This window comes from Podarcis filfolensis (genome assembly GCF_964270895.1).
Source record: "Podarcis filfolensis genome assembly, chromosome: 12".
NCBI lineage: Eukaryota > Metazoa > Chordata > Lepidosauria > Squamata > Lacertidae > Podarcis > Podarcis filfolensis.
Genome location: NC_139614.1, coordinates 51131793 through 51158764, shown reverse-complemented (window position 1 = coordinate 51158764; position 26972 = coordinate 51131793). Strand labels below are relative to the sequence as shown.

Here is a 26972-nt window from a genome sequence, read left to right as displayed (position 1 = left end):
GCAACAGCTTTCTCCCCAGGGTTTTAGAGAGATGCTGAAGATCTCATGCATGCAAGGCAGAGATGCTCTACCAGTGCCAGAGCATGTCCTCATGGCACCCAGGGTGTTCGTGCACCAGAATGCCAGTGGGGTGGGGCACGGGGGGCGATATGAGGAGGGGGCAGTGGGGCAAGCACTCGCCCTTTCAATCTGTCCAGATCAGACAGAATCAGTCCAGATCTTGCTGCTTTGAGAGGCTAGGATGTGGTGTTGGATTTGCAAGGCAGTGTGGGGCTGGCATGTGGAGCAAAATGCTTCCTTGAAGAAATTTCACCTGGGGCAATGGCCCCCCATTGCTTAATCCATGCTTAATCAAGTTCCATATTTTTCGCTCTATAGGACGCAGCAGTTTTTGGAGGAGGAAAACAAGGAAAAAAATACTCTGGATCTCAGAAGCCAGAACAGCAAGAGGGATCGCTGTGCAGTGAAATCAGCAATCCCTCTTGCTGTTCTGGCTTCTGAGATAGCTGCACAGCCTGCATTCGCTCCATAAGACGCACACACATTCCCCCTTACTTTTTAGGAGGGAAAAAGTGAGTCTTATAGAGCAAAAAATACGGTATTTCTATTGGCCCAGCCTGAATCTCCTGCCAGTGTGTGTGTGTGTGTGTGTGTGTGTGTGTGTGTGTGTTTGGGTGACCCAAAGTTTTACTATTATGAAAGAGGGGAAAGGGGGAAAGTAATAGCTGATGAAGCTGGAAGCCGAAGCGTTTTGCCACGGGGAGAAATAAATTAAAACTCCGCTGATCTCAGCAAGATAGGTACAGATGCAACTACTAAAATAGGCACTTACTCAGAAAGCGATTTAAGAACAGCAAAGGGGGAATATGAACCGCTCTCCACCCCCAACTTTTCCTTTTTTTAAACAGAACCACAATGGATTGTGACCAAACCAATGTTAGGGGAATAAATGTCATCACCAAGGACACGGGTGTGGCAAGCGAAGAAACGAAGGGGAGCGTATCCAGGGAACCTGCAGATGGAGAAGCCCCATCAATCAGACTGAACACCCTTGTTTGTCCCAAATTTGCCATGGCACCCTAAGTGACCACAACTGTGTGTGTCATCCGAACGATGGCTTTCAGCTTGCTGCATAAACAATCTTCCTAACATGGCAACGCTTGCTGGGGTTTCCTGTGCTCTGTGCTGCATTCAAGTCGCTACATCAGAGGCTCATGCTTATCAACAGGGGGGCTTGTCCATTCTTCTGTCTGCCCTGCTGTTTCCCCTGGGAAAACCTACAGATCAGTGCCGAACCAGAACAAACAGCAATCAGGTTTTCCGTGAATTGCTGTTTGTTCCGATTTAGTGCTAAAGAGTGGGTTCTCCAGGGGAGGCAAAGGCAAAACACTCAGCCCTGTGCTTGCATACCCTCCAACATTTTTCCAATGAAAATAGGGGTGTCCTATTCAATAATAATAATGATGATGATGATGATGATAATAATAATAATAATAATAATGATAATAATAATAATAATAATAATAATAATAATAATAATAATAATAATACAGTGCTACCTCAGGTTAAGTACTTAATTCATTCCAGAGGTCTGTTCTTAACCTGAAACTGTTCTTAACCTGAAGGACCACTTAAGCTAATGGGGCCTCCTGCTGCTGCTGTGCCGCATGAGCACGATTTCTACTGTCATCCTGAAGCAAAGTTCTTAACCCGAGGTACTATTTCTGGGTTAGCAGAGTCTGTAACCTGAAGCATATGTAACCTGAAGCATATGTAACCCAAGGTACCACTGTGATAATCTTTATACCCCATCCATCTGACTGGGTTGCCTCAACCATGCTTGGCGGCTTCTGACATGTATAAAAACATAATTAAACATTCAAAAGCTTCCCTATACAGGCCTGCCTTCAGATGTCTTCTAAAGGTTGTCTAGTTCCTTATCTCCTTGGTTCAGGGGTTGCATAACTCCATATACGCCAATATTTATCCGATGAAAATAGGGATGTCCTAAGGAAAACCAGGGATGCGGGTGGCGCTGTGGGTTAAACCACAGAGCCTAGGACTTGCCGATCAGAAGGTCGGCAGTTCGAATCCCCAACGACGGGGTGAGCTCCTGTTGCCCGGTCCCTGCTCCTGCCAACCTAGCAGTTCAAAAGCACGTCAAAGTGCAACTAGGTAAATAGGTACCGCTCCAGCGGGAAGGTAAACGGCGTTTCCATGCACTGCTCTGGTTCACCAGAAGTGGCTTTGTCATGCTGGCCACATGACCCGGAAGCTTTACGCCAGCTCCCTTGGCCTGTAAAGCAAGATGAGCACCGCAACCCCAGAGTCGGCCACGACTGGACCTAATGGTTAGGGGTCCCTTTACCTTTACCTTTAAGGAAAAGCCGGACATTCCTGGATCAAGTGAGAAACTAGGGCAGCTTCTGTAAATCTGGGACTGTCCCTGGAAAATAGAGACACTTGGAGGGTCTGTGTTTTCTAGGCACGGTCCAATTGTGGATGAGGCCTTAGCCTGTTTCCCCCCACCCCACCCCAAACAACAACAAAATCCCTCATACTATTAGCGTTTCCTGACAGTTGAAGGAGTTTCCCAAGCCTTTTCTCTTTCAGGGCATCCCCAGGGCTACAAATACACACCATACATTTAAAGCACAAATCAAGCACATGACTTCCTGCAAAGAACCTTGGGAACTGTAGTTTTTTTAAGGGTGCTGGGATTGTCGCTTTGTGATTGGCAAACTACACTTCCCAGGCTTCTCCCCCATGTGTTTTAAATGGGCTTTAAGTGTTGGGTGTGCACATATTCCTACCTCTTGGCATCTCCCGCTGCGACCTTTTCTCACAAAAGCATTTGAAGTGGGGTGGGTGGGTGGGAGACCCAACCCTAAGAGGCCAGCTGGAAGAGAGACTTAGCTGGAAGAGGAAACAAGTAGCTTTACTCCATTAACCGTGTTTGCCAGCTTAGGCATCTCAAGGAGCCAAGCCTTTTAAGTGTTGACACATTCCCCGACTTTTAGCTGCTGGCTGAGAACCAGACGCTTTTGCCACTCAGTTCGTTGAGATCTGGATTGAGGCATTTTTAAAAATGCAGTCATTCCAGTAGTAATCCTGCCTTGATATCAAACACTTAGGGAAACACTTAGGGACGGATCTGTTCACCTTTCCCTTGGCCTCTCCATCATCCCTGGCCCAGATTGCTAAGTTAAAGCCCTTCCGCTGGCACTTTCAAAGGCTTCCTCTCCTGTTTCGGTCTGGAAGGCAAAGTTTTGTTTGGCAAGCAAGAGTCTCAAGAAGCTTGTCCAGTCCTCCATCACCATTCCTGACAAATCTTTAGCCAGGATCCCAGCTGGGCACGGTTACCTGTTTGGTGGGAGAAAGGTGCTCCTGATCTGTTTAGAATTATAGAATTGTAGCGTTGGAAGGGACCCTAACGGTCATCTAGTCCAGCCCCCTGCAATGCAGGAATTTCAGCTAAAGCATCCATGACAGATGGCCACCTAACCTCTGCTTAAAGGCCTCCAAGGAATGACAGTCCCCCCTAAAGGTAAAAAAGGTAAAGGACCCCTGGATGGTTAAGTCCAGTTAAAGGCAACTATGGGGTCATTGTGCTTATCTTGCCTTCAGGTCGAGGGAGCTAGTGTTTGTCCACAGACAGCTCTCCAGGTCATGTGGCCAGCATGACTAAACCGTTTCTGGTGCAATGGAACGCCGTGATGGAAACCAGAGTGCATAGAAGCGCCATTTACCTTCCCGCTGAAATGGTACCTATTTATCTACTTGCACTAGTGTGCTTTCGAGCTGCTAGGTTGGCAGGAGCTGGGACAGAGCAACGGGAGCTCACCCCATCGCGGGGATTCGAACCGCCGACCTTCTGATCACCATGGGTGACTCTGGGTCATCTCTCTGCGGTAGCTTATCCTTAAGTTTTAAGTGTCTATACGTTTATCGCATTTATAAATTTTAAATTTATTGTTGTACATTGTTTTAAATGTTTGTTTTCCTTTTGGGGTTGTACCCCCAAGTGTGTTTTATAAGCTGGTCTCCGACCGTAATCTATCAGGGCGTTCTCACCATGGCATAGTGAATTGAACAGAATGGAAGGTAGTGGGTAGGGACACCAAATTTTGACCTTGCACAGGGTGTTGTGGGAATTTGAAAGCCCAAAGACTGCCCTTGCCCTCTCTCCGGGATCCTTTAGCTATGATTCCTGCGCAGACCCTTTGGGTTCCTTTCAACTCTTCTACAATTCCATGATTCTACAATCTTAAAAACAGTTTCCCTTCCTAAAACTCAGCCCTCTTCATCTCCAGCTCCAACGAATCCCTGAAGCAATCACCTTGAAATGAATTTTGTGTTTAAATTAATATACAGGTGGGATGCGCAACAAGTGTTGCAGTGTGGAATGGTCCTTTCTGGGGGATTTTGACCCCTCCATTCTGTCCCCTTTCCTCCCACTTTTCCATCCTTGCACCCCAACTTTCAATCAACATTGCCACAGCCACTAAGCAACCACTTCTCATCTGGCTGTTGGTGGTTTCTTCTTTCCTCTCTCTTAGGGTTTCTATTCTTCTATTCTTTCTTTCTTTTCTCTTTTTAGCTTTTGCAAAACTTGGGGTTCCGCTGAGCCTGTTGGCACCTGTCATTTGTATGTGGGCGGATCTGTTCCTGTTCCTAACCAACAGCACTCACCACCTGAGCATCACAAATAAAAGGGAACTGCTCCACTTTCTTTTTAGGAAATCAAAAACTTCAACGTTCCTCCAGACCATTAAGAAACTGATAACTGTATACAATCAATCACAATAAAAAAAAAAATGTCAAAAGCAGCAGCTACATCTGTGATTGGGCATAAAAGCAAACAACAACAACAACCAAAAGTAATAATAATAAAAACCCATTGACTTGCAATTGTCAGGCAAAAAGCGCTCCTAACTCAGTTGGCTATGCATATATGTTTGCCATAAAGAAAGTCCCAGGTTTAGGAAGGAATAAGATAGCATGTGCAATAAGATTGGGAGGGGGGAATAAAATAGTCTAAACCACTGAGCCTAGGGCTTCCTGATTGGAAGGTCAGCAGTTCAAATCCCCATGACGGGGTGAGCTCCCGTTGCTCGGTCCCTGCTCCTGCCAACCTAGCAGTTCAAAAGCACGTCAAGGTGCAAGTAGATAAATAGGTACCGCTCCGGCGGGAAGGTAAGTGGTGTTTCTGTGCGCTGCTCTGGTTCGCCAGAAGCGGCTTAGTCATGCTGGCCACATGACCCAGAAGCTGTATGCCGGCTCCCTTGGCCAATAAAGCGAGGTGAGCATCACAACCCCAGAGTCGACCACGACTGGACCTAATGCTCAGGGGTCCCTTTGCCTTTGCCTTTACCTTAAGATAGTATATGGAATAAGATTGGGAAGGGGAATAAAATACATGGTACGAATTTAAAAGTGTGTCTCATAATGGAAGATGGAGAGAAAGTAGAGTCCCAGGATGCAAGCAAATGAGGAGTGCAAAAGTTACCTCCTTAGGTGGTGATTCTTTATGTAGCACCACCAACATGCCTGCCCTTTGCAGAGTAAAAGAGAAAAAGTCTCTACCCCAAGGATCCTACAATCAGATATTTAGCACAGAGGAAGCAACAGATGAAGAGAAGAAAATCAGAGGCTGGGCTGCAGAATTTATATATTTGTTTGTTTTCTTGCATTTACATTCCACCTTTTCTTCCAAGGGTGCACACATGGTTCTTCCTCCTCATTTTTAATTCTCACAACAACCCTGTGAGGTTGGTCAGGCTGAGATGCAGTGACTGGCCCAAACATCACGACCAAGTGGGGATTTGAACCCTTGCCTCCCAGGTCTTAGTCCGACTCTCTAACCACTACACCACCACTGCCTCTTATGTGTGGTTATTTCAGCTCAATGCCCTTAGGCTTGGTTACAAGTACAGATGCTTGAGGGATTTGATCCTTGCTGAGTCCGATCTGAGTGATATGAGCAGCACCTCCCAGACTCGGAACAGAGACTCTTCCAGCCTTTGGTTCTCCAGACTTCTACATCAGATGGAGATTATTCTTTTTGAAAGTCGTCTTGAGAATTCACCAACAAATCTTTCCTAATATACACACTTTTTTCTATGCAATTTCACCTGAGGTACACGCTTCTACAAACCAATTCCCCCTAATATACCGTATTTTTCGCTCTGTAAGATGCACCAGACCACAAGACGCACCTAGTTTTGGGAGGAGGAAAACAAGAAAAAAAATATTCTGAATTTCAGAAGCCAGAACAGCAAGAGGGATCGCTGTGCAGTGAAAGCAGCAATCCCTCTTGCTGTTCTGGCTTCTGGGATAGCTGCGCAGCCTGCATTCGCTCCATAAGACGCACACACATTTCCCCTTACGTTTTAGGAGGGAAAAGGTGAGCCTTATAGAGCAAAAAATACGGTAATGCATTTCTATATGTTGCTTTTGCTATGATATGCATATCTATGCACAATTTTCCCCTACTTTTTTGGTACACGTTATTTGGGTGGGGAGCTGATCATAACATTTGGAGAAGTGCAAATTCCAAAGGCAAGCTGCATTGCCAGTCAAATACTGCTTCGGAAAGGCAGAATTAGTAGGCTGGCTTTGAAATGCAAACATAGCAGATTTCTTTTCCTTCCCTAGCTGGGATGTATCATAGAAGGAGAGCCGAGATAAAAAGCCTTGGATGTAAGAATGGAGAGTCTGTAGTGGGATCCAGGACTGAACTGGAAGTCGAGGCCCACGTGGTGCATGCAATGAGAGGGGATGGGGGAGATTTTGCCAGCACAGTCCTGGATAGATGTGTGGGAAGGCAATGGAAGACCAGAGCGGAGAAGCTTTCAGTGGCCCATGTGCAAGAGAGGATGAGACAAAACTGCTGGGTTTTGCATCGGCATGCACCGCAGACCAAGGTGGGTGAGGATTTATAGGAAAGAGATCCCACAGTGCCATAATCCGCTGCTGAGATCTCAGGATGCCACCTTCCTTTGCAGTTTTGGCAGAGATCAGGCACGGCAGGCGTTTCCCATTACTGTACCTCCCTGCCAGGAAAAACTTCAATTATTGCGTTCCTGCCCATCATGCATCAATTAAAGGTGCAATGGTTAGAGCAGAAGGGAACTACGGCCCACCCTGCTGAAAATGAACTAGGCTTCTCTTTCTGCAGTAAGGGCATACTGCTAGGCGGGGTAGAAATAATGAAATTATTATCATCATCATCATCATCATCATCATCATCATCATCTTACTGAGTCACCCTGCAAGGCCAAGATTTCTATTACATGCCTACCAATGAACTGACAGGATCCTGGCACTTGGCATCAACCTCACAGAACTTCACAAAGCTCGATCTGTTCCTAGATCCTGTGTGAGGCTCCCTCGCCTATTATAAGCATTAGATCTCAACACTCCCTGCGTCTCCCTCCAACCTCAGCACTTGGAATGTTTGTGAAGATTCCATAGTATCGCAGCTGCTTAGGCAATGGCTACAGGAGACAGCTTTGGGTTTTTAAATCACATGCCCTTTCTACTTCTCTCTCTCTCTCTCTCTCTCTCTCTCTCTCTCTCTCTCTCTCTCTCTGTGTGTGTGTGTGTGTGTCTTTCTCTTTCTCTCTTGGTGCTGCCTTCAAGCAGAGTTCCGGAAAATCCACTTCCAGCCTGCTCTGCTATTGTTGCATTTCTTTCCCATGCGGACATTCGCTTCCTCCTATCCCTCCCTTTCCTACAGCACCAGTTCTAGGCTTCATAAACTTCCTCCCCTTTTTGCTCTTGCTGAAAAACAACAGCTGCCGCCCTACCCATTTCCATGGAGACCCCTTCCATTTTCCCACCTCTAATGCAAAGCATATGTCAGAGGGAAAGGGAGTATCTCTCTGTGTGTGCTCATTAGACAGTGCATTTATTTTCCCAACCTGGCTGCTGAGAATAGAGGTATATTGCCATTCTAGAAAAAGTGGCTTCATTTTATCTGAGACCTGCTGCATCCACTTAGTGCTGCGTCAAACAGCTCAGCCGTGCATAATGAGCATGTACCATGGTAAAAAGGTAAAGGTAAAGGGCCCCTGGAGTGGGACGCGGGTGGCGCTGTGGGTTAAACCACAGAGCCTAGGGCTTGCCAATCAGAAGGTTGGCGGTTCAAATCCCCGTGACGGGGTGAGCTCCCGTTGCTCGGTCCCTGCTCCTGCCAACCTAGCAGTTCGAAAACACGTCAAAGTGCAAGTAGATAAATAAGTACCGCTCCAGCGGGAAGGTAAACGGCGTTTCCATGCGCTGCTCTGGTTAGCCAGAAGCGGCTTAGTCATGCTGGCCACATGACCCGGAAGCTGTATGCCGGCTCCCTTGGCCAATAAAACAAGATGAGTGCCACAACCCCAGAGTCGGTCGCGACTGGACCTAATGGTCAGGGGTCGCTTTACCTTTAAAGGGCTCCTGGACAGTTAAGTCCAGTCAAAGGCAACTATGGGGTTGCAGCGCTCATCTCACTTTCAGGTCAAGGGAGCCAGCGTTTGTCCACAGACAGCTTTCCGGGTCATGTGGCCAGCAGGACTAAACCGCTTCTGGTACAACAGAACACCGTGACAGAAACCAGAGCACGTGGAAACGCTGTTTACCTTCCCGCCGCAGTGGTACCTATTTATCTACTTGTGCTGATGTGCTTTCAAACTGCTAGGTTGGCAGGAGCTGGGACAGAGCAACGGGTGCTCACACCATTGCGGGGATTCGAACCGCCGACCTTCCGATTGGCAAGCCCAAGAGTCTCAGTGGTTTAGACCACAGCTCCCCCCACGTCCTACCATGCACCAAGAACCTCGATGGGTTGCCATATGTCCTCTTTTCCAGGACACGTCCTTTTTTTCACGGGTAGAGTCACCACAGTTAAAAAGCAGAAGCTGGCAAATGTGTCCTCTTTTTTTCCTCTTCAAAATATGGCAACCCTAACTTATGGAACTCACTGGCATCGGATGCTGTAAAGGCCTGCAGCTGCTGAAACGCTAGTTCGTGAAAAATACATCTGTGCCCCCTGGAAGATTGCCCAGGGGCGAGGGCAACTGTTGCCGGCTGGTGATAATTGAGGCATCCGCCCCACTGAGCTAGTTGTAACTAAGATGGGAGGCAGATGAAAGCTAGTCGAGAGCACACAGATTAGTAGGGAAGCACCTCATTTGCCCTAATAAGGTTTTCTTCATTGCCTGCAATGGAGACAATATAATTATTATAGTATTTATAATAATAATAAAAAAATTATACCTTGCCCATTCAAAGTATTTGCACTCCCTGGGAAGAGCGGTTGGTTTTCGAACCACTCTGGGAACTGTAGCTCCCTGAGGAGAATTTGGGGTCTCCTGACAGATCTCTGCACCCTTAATAAACTACAGTTCCCAGAAGACTTTGTGGGGGAGCCAGGCCTGCTTAACGTGGTGTGAGACTGTCTTAAATATTTGGTGCCGGTGGGACCTGGAAAGGGAGGGGTTTATCCTACAGCCCCCTAGGTTTTCACCTCGTGTGACATTTGGAGCTAAGATGGCCGCTCCTCCTGAGGGAAAACATCTGGGAAATGATGAGTCTCGACAAAGTTATCCAGGGACGGCCTCGCCCACACGGGCCATATTCACATGTTACATTTAAAACACTATGACCCCACTTTAAACAGTCATGGCTTCCCCCAAAGCTGCAGTTGAAGGTTGCTGAGAACTGTTAGGAGACCTCCTATTCCCCTCACAAGTCTACAATTCCCAGAGCGACTTAACAATAAATCGCTCTTCACGGGGAACTCTGGGAAATGAAGTTTTCTGAGGGGAATAGGCAGCCTCTTAACAGCTTATTACCTATAGAGCGTTACCTAGCCTGTTCTCGGGGAATGTCAGAGCATTTTCTCCCAGAAGATCACTCTCCACCGAAGATAGTGATCCCTAGGAAAGATCCTATCCTGTATACGGCCTCCCAATGAGGCAAGATCTGTTGGATCACTGACTTGGGCATTTTTGATGGTGGCATCCTTGGTGTCAAAATGCCTTCCTTTGAATGATCGACGGAAACCCTCATTTAGCTGTTTCTCAAAGGCACGTCAAAACTCATTTGTTCCAAGCCAGTGTTGAGATGAGTTCGTGGATGAATGGATGTATTTATGTTTTAAGATGCCCTAAATCAGCCATCACGGATACTAATACTAAGCTCCGTTCTCTGAATGTGAATCCTTATGCAGCAAAGCGTGTTCTCCTTCATGGAGAGCACATGTTGCAGTGGGGGCTAGCAAGACACCCACTGTTGCTGGGCGGGAAAAGAGTTTGGCCACCATTATTATTGAGCTTTCTGTTGCTGGGGAGATTTATATGTTGCCATTTCGTGATTGACAGCCATAGCCTTTAAATACCCTGCGCGCAGCATTGAGCTTTCTCTTTTCACTGCGTGCATCAGATCACCCTCCCTATTTTCAGGTTGTTCACTTGACCTTGCTATGCCTGTCATGGGGTCGTCTGCTTTGGGGCAGGGGCCTGGTAGGAATTTTGTCCATCTGGCTGATTGGCTGGTGCCATTTGGTTTTTTTCCTACCGCATAGCAAATCGTCACAACTTGTAAGGTTGCAGTTAGGCATTGGTTTAGGAGTTGGTTGGTGGAGGGGCATGGATTGGCTGTGCCTGCCCCTCCAAAATGCTGCTGCTGCAAGGGTTTTCCATTAAAGGAACCCAGGGGCTCGCCATACTTTTGTCTGAATCCCTGTCAAGGGTCTAGGGCCACGCAAGAGCCCCCGGGAGCATTTGGGGAGAGGTGAGGGCATGGTACCCAATCCCGTCTCTCTCCCCAAAATGTTTTCCCTTTCTGACTTCGCGGGCATGCAAATGTCAGTCTGTCCCCGGGCGGGGTCAGATAGTTGCAACCAATGCCTAAGTAACCACTCACATTGCTTGTAATTTTAATAAAGTTGTGACCCAATTTATGCCAAAAACCTTAAACTAAAATCATGTGTCAATTGTGTTTTATTGGGGGGTGTCTTGGGGACCTTGACACGCAAAAAGAGGTGCCTTGCATGCACAAGACAAAGGGATCAGAAAGTTTGAGGGATCCTAAGCCTTGCAAGGGAAAAAACAACAAACACGTCAGTGAGCATGTTCAGTGGCTACAGAATGGTGAGTGTCTGTCGGATGGAGCTGCAAGAATAGAAAAACAGGGAAGCATGGAATAGGGTGGCTTGAACCCTGAACAGAAGCACTTCAGGCTGCAACATAATGTTGCAGCGGGTTATACAGATTCAAAGGCTTTATTGCTTCTGTTCATTAGCTGCTAAGGCTTTTAGAGAAGCATCCCTCTGCGAGGTGGAAGGGGTGGAAAGAAAAGTATAATTCAAAGTACATTATATTACATAATATAGAACATTTTTTAAAAAAAGGTGAAAGAGCTAAAACATAGGAATTCCATTTTCAGAGACACTGTAACTCCAGTGCCTGAATGCTTGCAGATTCTACAAACTTGGGTATATCCACATCTTTCCCCGCCTTGGAATTTTCTCGAGACATCTGGCTGGCTCATTTTGTCCAGATCCACTCCAGCAGTTCTTATATTTTTAAGTTCTTGCAAGTCTGTGGAAACTTTAAGGCTCCGGGGACAGTTAATAATATAGTTTGAAACCGTATAAATATAGAGTGGGTTGCAGGATTGCAGGCGGAGGTCTGTAGAGACCTGGGAGGGAGGGAGAGGATGGAGTAAGGGAACTGAGCCGGCCGACTGGGGGATGGGGGAAGCTGGACCTTTCATATTCAGGTAAGGAGCTGACAGCTTGATGCCAAGGGATAATTGGGCATGTATTTTCTCTCCCCGGAGAACCACTTTTAGCACTTCTGTCCGTCCCTTCATGCGGGGATAATGCAGTTGGAGAGATTCCTTTGCCCTTCCCCTAATGCAAACGCGCAGGGTAATTTTTGTTGAAACCCAGCAGAGTTACAGCTCCTACAGTCGTTTTAACATGTCACATTTGCAATTTTTATGATGTTCTTTCTAAACCATTTGAAGCCGTAGCCATAGCTACCATTCCCCGAGGTCCCTGGGAAGAGCGGTTGGTTTTCGAACCGCTCTGTAGCTCCCTGAGGAGAATTTGGGGTCTCCTGACACATCTCAGCACCCTTAATAAACTACAGTTCCCAGAAGACTTTGTGGGGGAGCCAGGCCTGCTTAACGTGGTGTGAGACTGTCTTAAATATTTGGTGCCGATGGGACCTGGAAAGGGAGGGGTTTATCCTACAGCCCCCTAGGTTTTCACCTCGTGTGACATTTGGAGCTAAGATGGCCGCTCCTCCTGAGGGAAAACATCTGGGAAATGATGACTCTTGACAAAGTTATCCAGGGATGGCCTCGCCCACACGGGCCACATTCACATGTTACATTTAAAGCACTATGACCCCACTTTAAAAAGTCATGGCTTCCCCCAAAGCTGCAGTTGAAGGGTGCTGAGAACTGTTAGGAGATCTCCTATTCCCCTCACAAGGCTACAATTCCCAGAGCGACTTAACAATAAATCGCTCTTCACGGGGAACTCTGGGAAATGAAGTTTTCTGAGGGGAATAAGCAGCCTCTTAACAGCTCCAGCACCCGTAACAAACTACAGCTCACAGAATTATTCATCAGGAGCCATGAGTGGTTTAAGTGCCTGGTGTGAATTTGCCTCACTCTGGTTGCTTTTTCGCTCCCTGAGTTGGCTTCAGCCCTGTCTCCCATGGGCGGCCGTGACTCCCAGTTTGCATCACTCAAGAAGAAGAAGATCAAACCAAAATGATAAAGGAGCAGAAAATTCAGGAGAAACGAACCCTCTTCACACAACCGCTTGGTTTTCAGAGCTTTCTCCATGCTGGGTCTACAGAAGCTGTTCAATCAAATTCCTAAGGAAAAGATTTTCCTGTTCCATCCTATGTTCCAAATTCTTCATTGCTCTTGGAGGCTGATGTCCCCTCTGTTGAATTACAGATTTGGTGTAGGACATTTAATTATTGGCGTCGGCTAAATTTAAACCCCACCGGTCTATGACCCTTAGTATCACAAGATTGTCGTGAGAGTGCTTGGACTAAAACTGTCAACCAAAAGCTTTACTTTTCTGGTTTATCACCACAACCATTATTAGCACTGGCCTTCAGTAAAGCAAATAATTTAATTAGACAGCGCCTATATGATACTGAGTGACAGAATAATTTGGCCACGATAAGGACATTTTGTCCAAGGCTGATCGCCGAAGAATTGATGCTTTTGAATTATGGTGCTGGAGGAGACTCTTGAGAGTCCCATGGACTGCAAGAAGATCAAAGCTATCCATTCTTAAATAAATCAGCCATGAGTGCTCACTGGAAGGGCAGATCGTGAAGCTGAGGCTCCAATACTTTGGCCACCTCATGAGAAGAGAAGACTCCCTGGGAAAGACCCTGATGTTGGGAAAGATGGAGGGCACAAGGAGAAGGGGACGACAGAGGACGAGATGGTGGGACAGTGTTCTCGAAGCTACCAGCATGAGTTTGACCAAACTGCAGGAGGCAGTGGAAGACAGGAGGGCCTGGCGTGCTCTGGTCCAGGGGGTCACAAAGAGTCGGACACAACTAAACAACAACAAAGTCATTTTGACACGTTGGCACCCTATTTGCAAAATTTTACCATTCCAAAATACAGACGTGCTCTCACTTATGCGAGATTAAATATACTGCCTTTAGGTGTACCTGAGGGTCGATTTCAAAAAATCCTGCTGGAAAAAACCGGTTATGACCATGTGGAGATAGCAGTATTGAATCAGTAGCTCATGGGCTTCTAGCTTGCATTCTTTATAAAGATTTGAGGATTAATACCCATATCTGGTCACTCAACCATTGCTACTTACTTCTGGCAGATCAAGATAATCAGGTGACAGCAAAAACTGCAATTTTTTTAGCAGGGGCAATTAGAATAATATCTATTGTTTGATTATTGATGTAAACCTCTAGAGCAGGCATAGACAAACTCGGCCCCCCAGATGTTTTGGGACTACAACTCCTATCATCCCTAGCTAACAGGACCAGTGGTTAGGAATGATGGGAGTTGTAGTCTCAAAACATCTGGAGGGCCAAGTTTGCCTATGCCTGCTCTAGAATGTATTTTGTATTGCTAGGTTTTCGCCTCTGTCTTCAGTACGTTGTATTTTATTTTATTGCTGTGGCTAGTGGCTGGTGCAAATAAAGATTCTTCTGAAAGGGAAAAGCTGTCTCCTAGCTGAGGAATCCCAGAACACCAGAGGGTTTTTTTATGACGACTCTGGGGAAGCCGTGCTCCCTTGGAAACCAGACCACACATCTTTAATAGCTCTTGTCAGCTCCTCCAACTGTTTTCTGGAGGACACAGCATCCCTTGGCATTGCGACCAGCACGGTCTTTACCTTCTTTTTTGCTGCGTGGGCCAGTTCTACAGCGGTGGTTTCGGAGAGAATGAGCAAGCCTCAGTTTTAGAGACTGACTCTGAGCTGTTTCAGGTTAACGGGGGTGGCAGGAGAGGAGGGAAAGGGAATTGATCTGAATCACATTTAAAGGCAAACCTACCTAAATTGTCACTTTCCAGGGGGCGGAATACACAAACCGAAACACAGCCATCCTTCGCAAATAATAATAATAATAATAATAATAATAATAATAATAATAATAATAATAATTTTATTTATACCCCGCCCTCCCCAGCCAAGACTGGGCTCAGGGCGGCTAACACCTGGTATAAAAACAATTCATTGAAATACAACTTAAAAAACAAGATTAAAATACAACATTAAAATGCAGCCTCATTTCAGTAGAAACTCAAATCGAAAACTTTTTGGGGATGAAAACGTCAAGTCTTCACCAAGGCTAACTATCCAGACTGGTCCTATGTGGGCCAGAAAAAAGCCAGGGAAGTCCCCAAATAGGAGTTCCATCACAGATGGAGAAGGGGGGGCAAAGAAAGAGGGGAAGAGAATCAATTCAGGCTTCACCGAATTTTTCAATGCAACCCCCACCCCCGGCAAGTAATATGTACAAAGGTGAATGTTCTGGGGGAGAGCAGGCATAACAAATGCACAGAACAGGGGAAATGTCAGGGGAAATTGCTTTGCAAAAAATGAATTGCACGCAGTGGATAATCAGGAAAGATCTGTACTAAAATGCTTGTGAATTTTCACAGGGGCTTAAAATGAAATTTTGTAAATTGATGTGGGACTATGGAAGAAGAAGAAGAAGAAGAAGAGTTTGGATTTGATATCCCGCTTTATCACTACCCTAAGGAGCCTCAAAGCAGCTAACATTCTCCTTTCCCTTCCTCCCCCACAACAAACACTTTGTGAGGTGAGTGGGGCTGAGAGACTTCAGAGAAGTGTGACTAGCCCAAGGTCACCCAGAAGCTGCATGTGGGGGAGTGGAGACGCGAACCCGGTTCCCCAGATTATGAGTCTATCTCTCCTAACCACTACACCACACTGGAGAACTGAAGACAGGGAAAAGGAGAAACCAAAGATTCGCAACGACAGTTCCCATCAGCTCCTGCCAGCATGGTCAATGGTCAAGGGTGATGGGAGTTGAAGTCCAATTGATACATTCACCCCGCCCTACACGGCAGCTCTGGAGAGCTGCTGCAGTTGGCTATGGGCCAGGCCTTCATTATTCTTGCTGGAAGGCCAGCTTGTCATTTCAGCGGGGTCTGCTTCAAAGTAATCAGGCTTTCATATTTAGGCCAGCAGTGTAGTGTAGTGGTTAGAGCATTGGACTAGGACCTGGCCTACCTCACAAGGCTGTTGTGGGGATTCAGCGAGGAGGGGGCAGAACCATGAGCTCAAGGTGAAATGTAAACTTGATTGGGGCCCAGCGGGGATATGACGCTACAACTTTTTAACCCATGTTGTGGTCCCAAGCTGTTGTTTGGGTGTTGGAAAGACTTGTAGGAGCCAACTCCTAGGGGCTGAGGTCCCTTCACCGCCACCCCCCAAAAGATGGGAATTGCCATTTAAATGGTGTGTGTGCATCGCGTCATGGGATCGATTATGTGGGGTGAGGTTTACCTCCCCCCCCCATATTTTAGTCAAGTTGACACCCCTGGAAAGTCTTTCACCAGCACCAGAGGTCTTGTTGAGAGTTTAGGGCTAATAATAATAATATTAGTAGTAATAATAATAATAATTTTTTATTTATACCCCACCCTTCCTGGTTCAGGAAACCCAGCTCAGGGTGGCTAGCAACAAATTTAAAACACTTAATTGATGCTACAAAAAAACGCAGCATAAAATACGGTATAAAGAGTAAATAAAAATAAAATCAAAAATCAATTTAGGGGGGAAATCCATCCAATAAACATTAGATGATCACCAGAAGTAGCTGGCTAAATTAGTCCCACTTGGGCCAGTGAGGAGACCAGGGGAGAACCAGCTGTGGGATCCCAGAGCGGGTAATCTTCGCAAAAAAGGGAGGGGGAGGGAAGGAAGGGGAATAAAAGATCAGGCCAGGTTCAAATTGAAAGCCAGGCGGAATAGCTCTGTTTTACAGGCCCTGCGGAAGGAAGTTAAATCCTGCAGGGCCCTGGTCTCATGGGACAGAGCATTCCACCAGGTCGGAGCCATCACTGACAAGGCCCTGGCCCTGGTGGAGGAGAATCTAACTTCCTTAGGGCCCGGGATCTCTAAACTATGATTATTCATGGACTTCTCTGCGGGGCATACCAGGAGAGGCAGTCCCGTAAATACGAGGACCCTAAGCCACAAAGAGCTTGATGAAGAAGATCTCTCAGCCACAGCTGATAAGGCCTTAGAGCTCACCCCTCATAGCACCCAAAGCAAAAGAATTATCAGTGAAGATTAATTTCCTCCTGAGGATAAAAGCCTGTGCGATTCTGAGGAAAGCAAAACAAGTGTTGATAAGACCAGAAGCTTTTCTGATCTCACCAGTATTGCTCACTGCAGGCTGTTGGCTCTGTGGTTTGCAAGTAGAAGGTTCTGGGTTCAGTTCCTGGTATTTCAAGGCAGGGAGAACCTGCCAGCCAGTGTAGACTCTACTGAGCTGACTCATTATAACATAGCTTCCTATGTTCCTGGGCGTTGGCTGAAACTCTTTCTGATTCATCATGGACATTTGTGGTTACCTTCTATTGAGTCAGGCGGTCGTTCCGCTAATTTATTTGCTGATTTACTTATACAATTTGCTGGCCGGCCCTTTGTTTTTCCAACTTGGCTTGCAACCCAAGAGAAAACTACTTTTAGAAAACTGACAATAAAGCACGGATAAAAGCAGCAGATGGATAAAAATTCTAGGTGTTGCCTGTTCTAACTGACAGGTGGATGTTTTCCAGGGTCTCAGGGTCAAACTGCCCTTCACATTAATTGTGTGGAAGCAATTAATGTGCCTTTTTATTTTTTAAAAAAAGTAGACGAGGATGGGGAAGAAATTCAGTTTGGTATTTAAATTCGCACTTTCCAATAGCAATGCCCAAAATGAGACTCAGCTGTCCGAAATTTTCCCTTCTCTGAATTTTGCAATGCACTTCCCCCAACAACAAAAATACGTGCAAGAAAATGCACTTATTAGAGAGAAACGTTCGTGGAGATGCGTGTATTTGGTGAAAATCACATACAAAAATGCATTCAATTTAGTGGGGTGCAAAAATGTGTAGATTAGGAGGAAGGCACACTAAAACGCTGGCAAATTTCCGCGAGTGCTTTGGTTTCGTTTTGAACAAAGGACAAAGCAATATAGAAAAGTGGTGAACAAACTTAAGACTAGAAACAATGAATGGAACTGAAATCAATATTATGATTGTCATTGTTGTCATTTGCATTTATATCCCGCCTTTCTCTCTAAGGACCTCAGGGGGGTGTCCATACTTAGTTGTAGCCCATCGACATCCCCTAGCCTTGCTGTATGCCTCCTACGAGGGGCAGGCTCCTTCCACACACCCTCGCGCCCCCCCCCCACCATTTCTGACAGTACTCCCTCGAAACCTATGAGCCCGTCTGCAGTAGCCGCGGAGAAGGAGGGGGCTTGTTTAAGGCAGAGTAAATGCTTAAAAGGTCTGGAGCAGTAATAATAATAATAATAATAATTTTTATTTATACCCCGCCCTCCCCAGCCAAGGCTGGGCTCAGGGCGGCTAACAAGCAATAATAAAAACAAGTTGAATGAAGTACTGCTCCGCTGGTGCGCTGGACGAAAGCCAGCTGGTGGGAGGGAGGCGGCTGGGGCGACCAGACGCTGCAATTTTCTGGAGAGCTCTCTAAGGCTCCAAAGGACATGTTTAAGTGGAGTTGGGCGATACTCTCTGTAGATCTCTCTCTCTCTCTCTCTCTCTCTCTCTCTTAACACACAACATTCCAAGGCAAGTTGCAACTTAGTGAAAGGTGGCTGAGTGACTAGGGAGAGGGTCTTTAACCCTCCCCCTTGTCCCTTTTCAGCTTAAGGTTCCCCCCTCCTCTAGCTGCTTTTTGGCCCACGGTGGAGATGCAGACAACATGCTATGACTCTAAAGGTAAAGGTAAAGGGACCGCTGACTGATAGGTCCAGTCATGGCCGACTCTGGGGTTGCGGCGCTCATCTCGCTTTATTGGCCCAGGCAGCCGGCGTACAGCTTCCGGGTCATGTGGCCAACATGACTAAGCCGCTTCTGACGAACCAGAGCAGCGCACGGAAACTCCATTTACCTTCCCACCAGAGCAATACCTATTTATCTACTTGCACTTTGACGTGCTTTCGAACTGCTAGGTTGGCAGGAGCAGGGACCGAGCAACGGGAGCTCACCCTGTCACGGGGATTCGAACCGGCGACCTTCTGATCGGCAAGTTCTACGCTCTGTGGTTTAACCCACAGCGCCACCCGTGTCCCAGTTACTATGACTCTGGGCCTCTGGAAAAAGCAGCTTCGGGACATGGGTGGGACCCCCTCCTTCTTTCAGCTGCTCCCCCCTCCCCGTGGTGGTTGAATGCTGCCTTCCACCCCACACCTCCCACAAGTATTAATGGAAGAAGCAGCTCTTAACTAGGTTTCCGGTCCTAGAACAGTCTCTCCCCCAGCCTGGTGCACTCAGATCGACATTGGACTACAACTCCCATGGTCCTTGTCCATTGACCATGGGAGTTGTGGTCCAATATCGGTCTGAGTGTGTCCATTGACCATGCTGGCTGGGAGGTTCCAACAACAGCAGAGGATGCCAAATTGGAGATGGCTGTCCCCGAATCCAGGGTGGGTATAGGAACCTGTGACCCTACAAATATTGTTGGACTGTAACTGATAGCAGTCCCAGCCAACATGGTCAACGGTCAGGGATGATGGGAGTTGTAGTCCGGCAACATCTAGAGGGCGTCGGTTTCCCTGTTCTAGGAGATGAGCCCTATCTACTTCGAGAGATGGGTCAGCTCTCAAGAGACAACTGTAGCAGTTATCCCTTCTTACCACGCGCAAGGGGTAGAGCATGACCAGTCGGATTGCCTCCAACAAATGCCAGTGTTCCTGTGGTTCTCCTTCAGTCAGCAAAGAGCAGGGTATACCTGGGCTCAGTGCTCAAATGCCTCTGCAGGTGTGGAGTACAGGTATTATGTAGGCATGTACCCCATGTACCCCAGGACCAAACCCACTGCTTCCTCCAGTGTAGATCACCTGTTTTGAGTGCCAGCAAAAGCAGAGAGAAGCATGCTCAGAGGAGCCTCAAGGTTTGCAAAAGGGCAGGTGATCTTTTAAAGAATAAAATGAAAACATGGAAAGAGGCCAACTCTCCCCCCCCCCACAACAAAAGCAAGGCTAATGAAGATTCGACACACTCAGGGATCACCAAAAGTCAAGAACTGCTGAGTTGGAAAAGAGCGACGGAAAGCCAAGAAGGTAGAGTGAATTGGCTTTAGCCCCTAACAATGGAAAGGCATGACTGGGACTCTGATTAGGAGCAGTCCTGTTGATTAGGAGCAGTCCATGACTGGGACTCTGATTAGGAGCAGTCCTGTCAGGGGTTAAGAATGTACTGCAACTTTCTGTTGCAGCTCCCACTTGTGGAAAGTTGGCAGCATAGGACCGGAGGAACCAGCCGCTGTTGTTATTGTTCTGGGTAAGGAAAAGGGTGCCTCTGGCAGAATTCTCCCTTCGGTGCCACTCTTAAAGATACTTCAGCCCACTCGAACTCGACACTGGACAGCCCTACAATGGCTTTGGTGACTCTCAATACCTCCAACGTAGTAAGCAACCAGAGAAAGGGATAAGAAATACACAGTTGCTGACGATTACAATATATGCATGTGGCAGCAAAGGTTAGGGTTGATTCCTTCGCTCTCCAGGAGTTAGTGCTTTTCGCCAGTAAATGCATTCGGTCAAAGCCCACGCGAAGCAACGCCTAAGGGGTTTTAGCCAGACTGAAACAAGCAGGTGTCCCCAGTTCCTGTGATTTTCAGAATAGCAGCTGCCAGGCAGAAAATCAACAGGTGTGGTTTTTCCCCCCTGGAATGAAATGCTGAGGTGGGGAATTGGTTACCAGCAGCAGCTGAAATTTCTACCTGCCAGGAAGCTATTTCCAAGAAAAACCATGGAAATCCTGAACACCTGTAATATGGTCTTCAAGGGGAACTCTCATTTTACATCCATCCCATCTGCCACTCCTGTTGCATTTGTCTCCATAGCTTGTGTGTGTGTGTGTGTGTGTGTGTGTGTGTGTGTGTGTGAGAGAGAGAGAGAGAGAGAGAGAGAGAGAGAGAGAGAGAGAGAGAAATCTTAATGGGATTGTCAACTTTCTTCTGGCAGGGCTCTATGGCCATTCACAGCTGTGTATGGAAATTCCCACCCAGTGTGACCAGCCACAGAGACAGCCAGCAGAACTGCCAAGCTTGGAACCTTCTAAAAAAAGAGAGAATTTGTCAGCTGCTTCTCCCCAGATGCCTTCATTCTGCAAAACCCATTCGCCTCCCTTTGCATCTAGCCAGAACGCTGGGCACCTGCTGAACCCTGTCCTGTTGCAGAGTGGGTAGAAGCGAAAGGGCCCTGCTGGACCAATGAAAATAAAAGCTGGCCGCCTTCTGGAACATCTGCTACCTTTGCCACCTTACAACTCCAACATCCCTGGAAAGAGACCCAGCAACCTCCACACCCTTTTAACAAGTGGCTCTGGAAACCAGTGGCCAAACATCTGGCCTTTTGAGGCTATTGGTTTTCTTGAGGGTTTTTTTTTGGCCAGTTTTTAAAATTGATTTCTCATCGTTTTTTAACAAACTGTGACCAAATCAGTACAAATTTTATGCAATTTTAAAAGCTGACTTCCCACCCACCCCCCGGTTGATCCTTCTATTTTTTCTCCTTCCTTTGCTGTTCCTAAGTACAATAAGATCTCCAACTTTCATTTCAAAACTCCATCCCTTCTCCCTACACATCACCTGTTCAGTTATCAATTTCTGCTATGTCTTTATAACCTGCCCCCCAAAGCAGCTGAGTAGAGCAAATCTCCTTTTGTGGTTTTCTGGAGCCTTAACCCGCAGACAGGTACAGGTACAGAGGAGGAGGAGCAGAGAAGGAAGTCTGGGATGGGTCGCCTTACCGCATTGAGCCCCAATGAGTTGTCCGACAGCCCAGACGTGATCCCGGAAAGGATGGCTGTGGCCACGACTGCCCCCAAGCACTGGGCGATAATGTACATGACAGCCCTCAAGATGCTGATCTGGCAGCTGAGCAGGAGGCCCAGAGTCACGGCCGGGTTCAGGTGACAGCCGCTGATGTGCCCCACGCTTTGGGCCATGGTGGCGATAGAGATCCCGAAAGCCAGGGAGACTTTCACGTTGTCTTGGACCCGCGGCACGGTGTCGTTGGCGCTGGGGATGGGGAAGTTGATGCCCAGCGCCGCGCCGATGCTGATGAAGATGAAGAGGCTCATGGCGAAGAACTCAGCCACCACCGCCCTCCAGAACTTCTTCTTCTTGAATTCGCTGGCCATCTCTTGCCTTCTTGTTCCCTCTTGCCTTCTCACTCGCCCTCTCGGCAGGCTTCCTTGCTGAAGAAAGAGGAGTCTGAGGGAGGAAGAGAGCGCTCCGGTTATTTATAGGGCTTTGGGTGGTCTGTAGGAGGGAAAGGGGTGTTGTACAAAGGGAGGAAAGGAACATTGACAATTGATGCTGCCTCTGGTACGGATGCAAGGCACCACGAGTTGCCTGCCAATTTGTTTCTTCCTCCCTCCCTCCTTCCTCCACCAGCTTCCCCCGCCCAGGCAACTTCTCTGCCTTCCTTCACAAACTCTGCTGTGCTCTTGTTCCCAAGTGCTTTTTAAAGGCATTCTCACTGCGAGAGCCGTGGGGAGGGTTTGTCTGCAGAGCTGCTAAGATCTTCGCTGCGCTCTCCAGATAGCGAGGGAGGCAGGAGGCAGACCTGAGCGAAAGCTCTTACCGGGCTTCTGAATCTCTCTCCCCTTCCATCCCTCTTTCCCTGCCTTTCTCTCTGAACTAACTGGGTCTCTTTACATGCTCAGGGGCTATTTATTTTCCCCTTTGGTGAACAAGGAGGGACAGCAAATTGAATACTAAAAAGAAAAGTTTGATTGCTGCAATAAAAGGGAGTGGAACAATCCATTTCACATCCCCCACCTGTTATCAACCATAAGGGTTATAGGAGTCCGTTGCGCTCTATGGGGACTGAGCTCTTTCTAAAATTTGGGTTATGCAATTTCCAAGGTAAGTGGTTTTACTTATGCTAAAGAGCTGCAAACAGACATGGCAGTGCCTGTTTCGTTTATTCAAAAAAGGTTGTTACGATTAGCTTCCAATCCCAACTAGGGATGGAAGCATCTGCAAATTTTGGACCCCTCCGTTTCTCGTTTCCCCAGCCTTAAATTCAGTTCTGCACCAAGTTTGGCTATGTTGTTGCTCTTGTTGTTTGTCGCATGTATATCCCACCTGTTTTTCCAAGGAGCTCAAGGTGGTTTCATGGTTCTCTCCTGCCTCATTTAATCCCCACAACAACCCTTTAAGGTAGGTTAGACTGAAGGGCAATGACTGAGCGAAGGTCACCCAGTGAGTTTTATGGTTGAGTCCTGGTCTCCCAGATACACACAGACACATTTCAAAATCCTCATGAAAATTCACCATCATTTCTTGTGTTCATTTCTCCTAATCAATACATGTTTGCATGCAGTAATGATTGACACAGACTTTTTTGGCAGCATTTCCCCCTAATATCATACATTTATGGCACATTGTTTTCCCAAATATGTTTGCTTTTCAAGCACACTTTCCCTTAATAAAATAAACACGACTTAGAGAACACACAAAGTGTCAAGTTTTTTATTTTTTGGCAACCATTCTTTGGTGACAGAAATGCATTGCAAAATTCAGTCAAGTATGAATTCCGATGGATGGCGTTCTTCCTCACATTGTTTTAGAATGTACAAATTGGATAGAATTGCCTTTGGATGAGAACTGAATTGTATTTTTCCACATGCCACACTATGTATGAAACTTTCTATGAAGTTGTGCTAGCTTTAGCTAAACTCATTCCTTTAAATTCCTCACATAGCTGGAGCAGAACCCTTTGAGATCATCTCCAATATTATCTTAAGGAGAAAAGTTGATGACAACTCTAACCTTGTATATGTACATGTATATGTATGTTTCCAAGCACAATTCAAAGTGTTGGTGCTGACCTTTCAAGCCCTAAATGGCCTCGGCCCAGTATACCCGAAGGAGCGTCTCCACCCCCATTGTCCAGCCCGGACACTGAGGTCCAGCTCCGAGGGCCTTTTGGTGGTTCCCTCACTGCGAGAGGCCAAGTTACAGGGAACCAGGCAGAGGGCCTTCTCGGTAGTGGTACCCGCCCTGTGGAACGCCCTCCCACCAGATGTCAAAGAAATAAACAACTATAGGACTTTTAGAAGACATCTGAAGACAGCCCTGTTTAGGGAAGTTTTTAATGCTTGATGTTTTATCGTGTTTCTAGTATTCTGTTGGGAGCTGCCCAGGGTGGCTGGGGAAACCTAGCCAGATGGGCAGGGTTTTATAAATAAATTGTTGTTGTTGTTTCTTCTTACCTTTCTAATTATAGAATGGCTTCGGCTTGCAATCCTATACCTACCTGGGAGCAAGTCCCAATGAACTCAGTGAAGCTAACTTTGCAGTAGACACATATGGCCTTGCACCGTCGGGCTCCCAGGAATGGACCAAACCCATGTCTAGCTCCACTTCTCAAAACTGATGCACCATGTGCCTTCAGGAAACCATTGCTAATGGGAGGATTAAGAGGCCTGCATTGAGGTTTTCTGGGCATTCACTAGCAAAGATGTATAGAATCCACACACACACCCTGTGAATCTTAAAAGTTCTTCCTGGAAAGTGCCCTCCCAACTTCCATTGAAATTTCAGCTTCGGCAGCATTCATTGACCATCCAGGTTGCGTTGGATGAGATGAGAGAACATTGGGTTGCTTATTTATTTCATAGATGGAGAAGAGTTGAAATGGACTTCCCCCAGTTTAAATGCCCGCTGATGGAGGAGATCCCCTGATACAAGAAGCAGCGGAGAAAGCCGATTGGGCGCCTGGGGCGGAGCCCGTGCCCTGCGCCCAGGGGCAGGGCCAGACATCCATGGGGGCGGGGCCAGCTGCCTATGGGGGTGGGGCGAGTCGGGGCAGGATGCTCCGCGGGGCCTCCGAGGAGTCTGCCTGCCTCCTCCTCTTCAGCTGCCGTACAGCTGGGGGGAGGCAGCAGGTGGACCGTTTGGGGCAGCGCGGAGCCTGCGGGCACCCAAGCCACCGTGTCACTCCTAGGAGAGACTCGTGACTCGGGCGCGCTGCAGGCCCCGCGGTGAGTGCCGCCCGGCATTTTGTCACCCTGCTCAGTGGCGACACCCGGGGCAGACCACTCCCACTGTACCCCCCTTCCTCCGCCCCTGGCTACAAGATCCCCAATAAAAAAGTACTGTATTTTTCGCTCTATAAGACGCACTTTTCCCGTGCTAAAAGGTAAGGGGAAATGTGTGTGCATCTTATGGAGGCTCTGCTCAGCGCTCCCTTTAAAGAGCCGCATGGAGCATGTGTGAGGCTCTTGGGGGCTTTTCCCCGAGGAGGGAGAAGGGCTGCCCTTCTCCTTCCTCAGGGAAAAGCCCCCAAGAGCCACACACACACTCCGCATGCTCTTTAAAGGGAGCGTGGCTCTTGGGGAAGCCATAGCCGTGCGCAGCCTGTCCCGGGCAGGGGATGAAGGCTTAGCTGCGCACAGCCTCCCCTGCCCGGGAGAGGCGGCACACGACTATCCCATAAGCCAGGACAGCCAGCAGGATCGCTGTGCTGCGATCCCTCTTGCTGTCCTGGCTTCTGGGATTCAGAATATTTTTTTTTCTTGTTTTCCTCTTCCAAAAACTAGGTGCGTCTTATGGTCTGGTGCATCTTATAGAGCGAAAAATATGGCAGTTATCCGTGCGGTGTTTTGTCAAACTATGGAACTCACTGCTGGGGGGGGGGCAACTTGGATGGCTTTAAAAGAGTTACAAGAAAGCAGATTCTGGCTAAAGATCAGGAAGAAGTTTCTGGCATGGAGAGCTATCAGTCAGTGGAATAGACTCCTTCGGGAGATGGTTGGGTCTCTTTCATAGGAGCTTTTCCAGCAGAGGTTGGATGGTCCTCTGTCATGGATCCTTGAAATTCCTGCGTTGCACAGTTTTGAACAAGACAATCCAACTCTGCAAGTGTATGATTATACAGTCGTACCTTGGATTCTGAACGCCTTGATTCCCGAACAAATAGGCTCCCAATCGATTGAAAACCGGAAGTGCGTGTTCCGGTTTTTGAACATTCTTTTGGAAGTCAGACATCTGACGGGGCTCCCGATTGGCTGCAGGAGCTTCCTGAAGCCAATCAGAAGCTGTGCTTTGATTTCTGAATGTTTTGGAACTGGAACGGACTTCTGGAATGGATTCCATTCGGCTTCCAAAGTATGACTGTATGATTTTCCCGCCAAATCTGGGGTCAACACGCTTGCTGCCTTTACCTGTGCCATTATAATATAAGGCACTCCAGGGAATTTAGAAGGAAAAGGGACATGGCGTGTTGAACAGCATCACTCAAGGCAGGAGGTATGGTGTGTGCTTCAGAGCAAGGTGATAAGGAAGCATAAACTTCAAGCCTTTCTCTCTTTTTTTTCCACTCTCACCAAGCTGGTACCATGGCCAGAGAAGTGGCCTAGAATGAAGTTGGGTCAGCCATGCTCAATGGAATGAAAGAAGTGCTATGTAAACATCTCCCTTGACACTCATGCTAAAGAGTATGCACACAGAGACCTAGGGATGCGGGTGGTGCTGCGGTCTAAACCACTGAGCCTCTTGAGTTTGCTGATCAGAAGGTCAGCGGTTTGAATCCCCGCAATGGGGTGAGCTCCCGTTGCTCAGTCCCAGCTCCTGCCAACCTAGCAGTTTGAAAGCATGTCAGTGCAAGTAGATAAATAGGTACCACTCCAGTGGGAAGGTAAACGGCGTTTCCGTGCACCAGTGCGCTAGAAGCAGTTTAGTCCTGCTGGCCCCATGACCCGGAAAGCTGTCTGTGGACAAATGCCGGCTCCCTCAGCCTGAAAGCGAGATGAGTGCTGCAACCCCATAGTTGCCTTTGACTGGACTTAACCATCCAGGGGTCCTTTACCTTTAACGTAACTGCAGCCTTTCTCAAGCTGTGGTTCCCCAGATGTTGTTGGACTACAACTCCCATCACCCCTAGCTAGGAAAGCCAGAGCTCAGGGATGATGGGAGTTGTAGTCCAACAACATCTGGAGGCCCACAGGTTGAGAACTGCTGCCTTACAGAGACCTAGCTGCGTTTAAAAAAGGAAAACCCTAGCCCGTTCCATCTTGTGTGAGGAGGAAACCTCCAAGAAACAGCATGATGAGATCTCAGCAAAATCTAAAACAGCAGGAACCAACCTGGGATTAGCGTCATCCCAGCCAAAAGCGCCCTGCTGAGATTGCAAGATCTCCCTATGCTCCTGTACTTCTTTTCACAGCACATAGTTGAACTGTGG

The 26972-nt window shown here is 47.5% G+C and overlaps 1 protein-coding gene across 1 annotated transcript in view; it reads right to left on the bottom strand.

Moving 5' to 3' along the window:
* AQP1 (aquaporin 1 (Colton blood group)) overlaps positions 1 to 22213 on the bottom strand; it is a 35624-nt gene extending 13411 nt beyond the window's left edge. The window contains exons 1-2 of the mRNA XM_083580034.1: positions 22089 to 22213; positions 21526 to 21991 (exon numbers count right to left, since the gene is read on the bottom strand). Coding sequence (XP_083436160.1) covers positions 21526 to 21918 — 393 coding nt within the window. The 5' untranslated portion in view covers positions 21919 to 21991; positions 22089 to 22213. The remainder of the gene's footprint in view (positions 1 to 21525; positions 21992 to 22088) is intronic.
* Positions 22214 to 26972: the final 4759 nt, after the last annotated feature.